At 34.4% G+C, this 7877-nt stretch overlaps 1 protein-coding gene across 2 annotated transcripts in view; it reads right to left on the bottom strand.

Moving 5' to 3' along the window:
- Nucleotides 1-1783: 1783 nt before the first annotated feature.
- Nucleotides 1784-7877, bottom strand: part of LOC136037302 (autophagy-related protein 16-1-like) — a 226882-nt gene continuing 220788 nt past the window's right edge. For both annotated transcript variants that reach the window (XM_065719949.1, XM_065719950.1), the window contains one exon: nucleotides 1784-1964. In XM_065719949.1, the coding sequence (XP_065576021.1) occupies nucleotides 1865-1964 (100 nt within the window). In that variant the 3' untranslated portion in view covers nucleotides 1784-1864. The remainder of the gene's footprint in view (nucleotides 1965-7877) is intronic.

Raw genomic sequence — 7877 nt, 5'->3', positions numbered from 1 at the left:
GGAAACTGGGGTAGTGTTGAAAAAAAGAACTATGAACGCCATCTAGTGTTTGGCAACACTTGGCGTTTTTTCAAGCTTTGCAATAGTTTTCCTGTCAGGAACTGAAATCATACACTTACTACTACCCTAATTTACCAATAACACTATTTAGGGAAAAGTAGCTTCTATAAAAAAAATGTGCGACTTCGAGTCTTCGACTTGAGCATCCAAAAACTCAGTTGGATTTCGCATTGTTATGTTGCTTCTTGTCAATACTTATTTATATGTTGTTTGGGTTTATTCTAATACCTAATGATTTTTTCCATTACCGTTTTTTTCGATTTTGAACTGGTTTGTTCTCCTTTTGTTTTAGGTAATCATAGGTAAAATGCACGGTTTTTTTTCTTTTTTTGCATAATTATACTCACACAAGGGTACTCGAGAAAAGAACAAAAAGAAAGAGAAATGAGCTAACTGCTAATGTGAAAATAGGGACAGACAAATAAAGTACAGAAATGGATAGGAAAGAAATAATACAGAAATGTTAGAAGAAGGATAACTGCAAGTTTAAAATAAAAACCTTTTTAGTTGAGAAAAAAAATCTTTGGTCCAAGAATATATCTTAACTGCAAAAAAATGTATCTACAGATGTTTAAAACCGTTACAAACATTTACAAATGCTACAAGGTTACAAGTGTTTGGAATCCGTATCATTTTATTCTTTTTTATGTTTTAGAAACTATAAACGCAAGTTTTTATCGATAAGTTAATAGCTGTTTTTCTTTGATTCACCATTTTTGTGGGAATTTTCTTATACTTATTAAAAAAATCGATGAAAAGTTTTTTGTAGAAACTATTACCAAAAGACCAGAAAATGGTCAACTAGTTAAAAAAATTATTTGTCAGATTTCTTTGATGGAAATATATTGTTGTGATAAACATCCTTTCTTGTCTATAAAATAAAGTTGTTTTTTTTCTTTTTCTGCTCCCTTTTATCGTTTATTTCAGTTGCTTTGGGGATTATTTTTTTCTGGAATTCCTTGTTTTTGTATATTCCTGATAAAAGATTGACCTCCTCTCGTTAAAAACTTTTTGTTTCCATCTTCGATTTTAGGGTCTTCTTCTCGATGATCTACATTCAAGGGATAATCAAGAACATTTCTCTTTGTGTTTTCTAAACCAATTTAGTTTCTTTTAAATTCTATCAATATTAATTCTTTTTTATATATTAATTTATGTATGAGTCCATTTTTCTTCTTTTCTTTTTTTTTACCAATTTAATCCTGTGTTTTCTATTGTTCCTATGTGTTTCTTCTAGCTGCGACCCCCTCCCCCAGCTGTGGCGCCAGGGGCAGCTGACCTGATTGAAGATAAAAATGTAGAACAGCCAAGTTTTAGAAGACTACTTGAAAACATGTTTAAAATAAGAAGGCATGTTTTTAATTAAGATTAGGATACCCATGATAATAGAAACCGTAATAGGAACCCATAATAATCTGATTCGTCAGTCGTGACTCCGTAACATCAGTGCTGTGAAAAATGTAACATGTTGGATGTTTTCCAGAAGAATTCTGTAAGGATAATTTTTGGTACTTGTTTGAGCGACTATATAGCAATCAATAAGGTGTCCGAAAAAGCGGTTGATCAGTTTTGCTAGGTTCATAATGAAAGAAAGCTTGACATAGTTAAGCCATGTTTTTCGGATGGAAGGTGGTATATTACAAAGGATTGATCCAAGTTAATTTTATTTACCAAAATACGGCAAGGGTATACACCATAGTATAGGTTTTAAAAAAAGGTTGCAAACTCTCTGACAGTTTTTATTTCACAAAGCAAGGGCGCACAAGGTATAAAAGAGAAGAGAAATTCATCACAAAAGTTTGCTTTATTTCCCAGTAGAGGTCCACAGTATAACTTTTTTACTTTTCTCCACACTAACAAATGTATTTTCATAAGGATGCCATGCTACCGCCTCAATTGAACTCCTGAAAGAGAAGATTCTATTAACGTCTCTTATCACGACCTCTGTTGAACGCATACACATAAAAACATGGATACTTGGTGTCTGTATGCTTCTTACCTAGAAGGAACCAGACTTTACAAGGTGATAGACCCAGTTTTTGCAGATGTCTTTGCAGGTGATCTACTTGCGCACGTGATGGAACATAAATGTGAAATTGTAGAGTTAACGTTTCTCATCATGTCTTCGTATTAATCGCGTGGATTGACTGAATCGCCTATAGACAAAATATACTCGGCAATACCAAAAGTAGTCCTTAAGGATAGGCCTTCAAGTCCCCCTCTTAGTCCTTTTATTGTATTACCCAAACCGGTTTAACAAAAATAAATAAACATAAGCCATTTGATTATTTACAGCTTTCAATTAAATGTTCCGTAATTAGTATTCAAACATAGTGTTAATACTTTAGTTTGGTGCTACCCAGGTATTTAGAACACCTCCGCAGCTAGACAGAATAAGCCCAAAGGCGTATCACAGAAGCTTTAGCCCTAAACTGAAGCATGCTGAGAAGGAACACACTAGAATGAACAAAAAATTGGATAACCAAACAGTTTCTGGTAGCGAACTGTAAGTAAGGAGCAACTCGGCCCAATAGTAACCAAAACGCTAATAAATAGGATTTTGACAGCAATTGATACATCTGCAGTTTTGGCTTTTCATGGTGATCTCTGATATACAAAATTCATTAGCTTTAATGTTACCCATCAAAAGACACGAGGCTGAGAAAGCTTGCCTGATTTTTGAAAACGGGGGACTCCCCTCTCAAAAAGGCAAGCAATCTTAATGAAAATCACAATATTAGATGAAGAGCATCAGGGAACTCCATTGTAGAGATCTCAAACTCAGGAATTTTGCTTTATGTTTCAGAAGAAAGATCATGGGTGCGTGTTTCATTTTTCCAGGGGTGATCGTATCGAACCAATGGTCCTGGAAGATCGGGAGAGGACTCATTCGAGCGGAAATTAAAATAGTATCTGTTTAGAAAACCAAAAAGATTGTACCACGGGAAAGTGGCTTTTCTGCCATTTTGTGGAACCATACTACGATTTTGCCCCAAAGAGGATCAAGTTCATATCTACTGGAAATTCTGAGATAGATAATCGATTTAAAAATATCAAAAGCCTATATATAAAGCTTCCCAGTTGCAGAAAAAAATATTGCCGTATGTTTGCCCATTCGTTCCTGAAAAGTCAGGTAGTCCATACGATATGTAGTTTTAACATGGATATTTTTCTTAATCATGCGTATACATAAAACAACGTTACTTGGTATATTTACGGTGTTAGCCTAGATTGAACCATTGTCTAGGAGGAGACGGGGCAGATTCCTAAAATAGCGCATTTCAATACTCAAATTGTCTTTACCCTCCATAACCCTTCAGAGAAATATAGAAAGAGGTATGGGGAGGGAGGATAGGTAGAATTTAACCTTTCATCTCCCTTTACTTAAAATGAGCTTGAACAATGGTGCTCCGGGATGATACCTCCGTTCTTAATGCGAAAAAATGCTTCTGACTTCTATTTTAAAGTTTCATTTAATTGAACTTATTTTCTTCTCCGTTTGCTAAATTATATAAAGGGATATGAATGTGCGCGTCAGCTATTATGAAGGAGAGGTGGTGGTTCCCCTGTAGGTGGAGGTAGATGCTTCAAACAGTGCCCAATTGTCCTTGAAAATGTTAACTAAATTTTCGAATGTTGTTCAAAATTTTAATTACAATCCAACATTTTAATTCTTAACCAGAAAAACTTGAAATAGCAGGACGCTAAGCAACAGTAAAACTTAAAGGAAACAAAAATTATTCAAAGTATGAGGGGGCTTCCCCCTGCTCAAGTCCTCCCTCTTTGCGCTTTAGTTTGACTTTTTGTCCAAATTCTTTATGAACAACTGGTGAAACACAAGGGCAGTTAAATTGGAATAAGAAGATTTTTTAAAGCACTAAAAAAATTTAACGTAACGAGCGAGGAATTGAGCAGGGCCAACCCCCTCATACACGGAATAACGTTCATTTTAAGCTTTAATGTTGCTCCTTACTGTCATTTGAAAAAACTTTTTTTTTCAAAATTCAAACAAGATTTAGAGAGGTCTCATGAGGCTAAGCCTACTAAAAATTATAATTTTCTTATTCCTTTTAATTAGCATGATTTAAGCTGAATACTTATATTTTAAAGGGGGAAAGAGGTGAAAATATGAAACAAAAGAATTTCATGCAACAAGTTTCAACTACTGTGATGAATTGATCATTGAAACCCCATCTGTACACAGGTATACATACGCCTTATCAAATATTGTTCCGATCACACTAGGCAGTTTAGTTCTAGTTACAATATCATTCATGGTATCAAACTTTAAATAGAATGCGATCCTCGCCAACAGTAACTGAGAATCGGAAAAGTTAAAGCTTGAAAACAACAAATTACAAGAAACATGTCAACATGTCTGAGAACTCCGTAACAGAAGCTTCATTCCCTATCGACGGAGTGTAATAATTTTCCAGGGAAAGAGAGTTGCCAACTTATGTTTATTTATTATTTTTTATATATCTAGGGAGGAGGAGGGGTTTACCAGGGATGATTGTATCAATCCAGAGTTTAGAATACTGGGTGGTGCTTTGTTCAAGCGAAAATCAGAATTTCTAGTTTTCTTTTTAAGGACAAAAAGAACATTCAGCTAGTTTATGAGGCAAGAGAACAATTTTTGACTGTATAAAGCAAAGATGCATTTGAGCTAAAACAGTCAGTCGGATCGTACAAGTCAAAAGGCTAATGTCATTTGTGTTGTACAGAAACTATACGAAGAATAAAAGGATTGCCAACTCAAGGGTCCATATGTCACGTTATAGAGAATCAGTACAGCAAAGTTAAAAATGTAGGACCATTTTTTTTAATGCTTCGAAACTCAGAGTTCATTCAATGATAAATTTGCAAAAAAAAACTCTTCAACATAGTCTCCCCCGCAAGGCTGCATGTCCAGAAAAAATCAGAGAGGAAACAAAGATTTAAAAAAAAATATCAACAAAAAATGAAAAAAACGAAAAAATCAAATCAAATCTCCCACCTCAAAAATCACATGCTAGGCAGGAGAGTAGCGCACGATTTTAAACCGAACAATGAATAAAACTGAAATAACTCTTAAGACTGCAATAATTGAAATAATCCTCTAACAAACACCCAAACCCAATCCAGAGCCATCGACTCCAGGGGAGACAGTATATACATATATATATATATATATATATATATATATATATATATATATATATATATATATATATATATATATATATATATATATATATATATATATATATATATATATATATACTAGCTGTTGGGGTGGCGCTTCGCGCCACCCCAACACCTAGTTGGTGGGGGCGCTTCGCGCAACCCCCCAAGCCCCCCCCGCGCGCGTAAGTCGTTACGCGCCATATTAGTTACGCGCCATTGTAGTTGTGTCCCTATGTCCCACCTGTGAATATATATATATATATATATATATATATATATATATATATATATATATATATATATATATATATATATATATATATGTTTTTAACTACGTAAAACTTGCGAATGTACAACATTCTTTGCTGTCCCATTGTCTGTGCATATAAATAGAATGTCAGGTTTAACGACTCTTGAACATGCAACATATAATGGTCCATGGGAAAACAATCCGTATTCAGATCTATACCTCATGATTCTAATGATTGCCCTTGAGCTTTGTTGATGGTGATTGCTAATCGACGATTCCCTGTGTCGCCATAGTCATTTATATATCCCCCTGAGCCCCCCGGCGTCCCTGTTGTAGTTGTGTCCCTGTGTCCCGGTCGTCATGTCCCGGTCGTCATTTGTGTCCCGGTCTGTATATACATTCGTTTTTGAATTGGTATTTTTTAGGTTTTAGTTTTTTACCTTTTTTTAGTTTTTTTTTCTTTTTTTTTAGTTTTGTTTTTCTCCTTTATTTTTCATTTTGTTTTCTTTTTCATTTTATTTTCTTTTTTAGTTTTTTTTAGCTTTTTAGCTTTTTTAGTTTTTTATTAGTTTTTAGTTTTTTTTCTTTTTAGTTTTTTGTAGTTTTTACCTTTTTTTTAGTTTTTAATTTTTTTACTTATGTTCTGGTCGTCATTTATACTCCCTGTGTCCCAGTCGTCATTTGTATCCCGGTGCTTTGTTGATGGTGATTGCTAATCGAACATTCCTTGTGTCCCGGTCGTCATTTATATTCCCTATGTGCCGGTGTCCCGGTCGTCATTTGTGTCCTGATGTCCCGGTCTGTAATTTCGTCAGTCGACACAGAAACATGGCGTCACCTGACAGATCCACAGACAGACAATTTATTTTTATATATATAGATAGATATATAAATATATATATATATATATATATATATATATATATATATATATATATATATATATATATATATCTTTTTAGTTTTTTTGTAGTTTTTACCTTTTTTATTTTTTTTCTTCTTTTGTATTAATGCTAAAGCCAAGGTTCAAACCTGGAGCCTCTCGGACCTAGAACCTGAAACATAACGCTTTACCAACTCAGCTACTTCGGCTTGAATACATTCGTTTTGAGCAGCTTCCTCGAGTGTTGCCATTGTAGGTTCTTCAGTCATTTTACAATTAGAAATTTCTCTTTCAACGGTCTTCTTACAATTAAAAATTTGTCTTTGAACGATATTCTTAAATACCTGTGTCCTGGTCGTCATTTATATTCCCTGTGTCCCGGTCGTCATTTGTGTCCCGGTATCCCAGTCTGTAATTTCTCTTTGAGTGTCCCGGTCGTTATTTATATTCCCTCTGTCCCGGTCGTCATTTGTTTCCCGGTCTGTAATTTCTCTTTGAGTGTTTTTTTCTTTTTAGTATTTTTTAGTTTTTTACATTTTTTCTTTTTTCAGTTTTCTTTTTCTTCTTTATTTTTCAGCTTCACTATGAAATACATATTGCCGAACCTTTGTTTTTTAACTAAAATCTGGTAGGCATTGATGACCTTATCCAAGTCAAAGTCCCAAACCCAATCATCATCGCTATCATTTTCAGTTTTGATATGTTTTGACTCTCGCTGTCCAGGTGGATCTTCACCTAACTGCGCGGTTTTGCGTTCTTTAGCCTCAAGCCTGTTTCCTTGCTGTTCTTTTGATTCCTCGGCATGCTTTCTTTTCTGACTTTCTCTATCAGCAGCAAGTTTTTTGGCATAGACTCTTTGAGCATCTTCATCGGCTTTTGCCATTGTAAGTTCATCATTCATCAGTCATTTTAAACTTAAACATTAATAGATTTCTACGTGAACATATATGTCTTAAATATCTTTAATGACGTCACCGTCATAGCAAAAATGACGACAACTAACTTCATGACGTCAGTCGACACAGAAACATGACGTCACCTGATCCACAGACAGACAACTTATTTATATATATATATATATATATATATATATATATATATATATATATATATATATATATATATATATATATATATATATATATATATATACCGAGGTAAATCCCTTAATTTTAGGCATCTATTCGATCCCTCCTAAAAAAATATCCGCTAAGTATTTTTATAGCAAAAAGCCATCGGGGAGCAAGTTACAGGCGGATGTGGAGCACCAGATAAAGCTGCTTTTCACATTTGATTCGCCTAGATAGTTTTCTCCTTGCGGCAATCAGAAGGCATAGGATGTCCATGAGTATGTTTTGCCCCCTTGATAAACGGGTGGCACATTGAGGGAATTTTCCAAAAAGAAAATGGGAAGATGCACTTGTACACAGTCATTGATTTCACATTAAACTTTGCGTTTAAAGATATCAGTTGGTCTCTGGCGGTGACACAGCCTGCCCTACTTGTCTTTTTTTCTGA

This window comes from Artemia franciscana, chromosome 16 (assembly GCF_032884065.1).
Source record: "Artemia franciscana chromosome 16, ASM3288406v1, whole genome shotgun sequence".
NCBI classification, from domain to species: domain Eukaryota; kingdom Metazoa; phylum Arthropoda; class Branchiopoda; order Anostraca; family Artemiidae; genus Artemia; species Artemia franciscana.
This window is presented reverse-complemented; position numbering and strand designations above follow the sequence as displayed.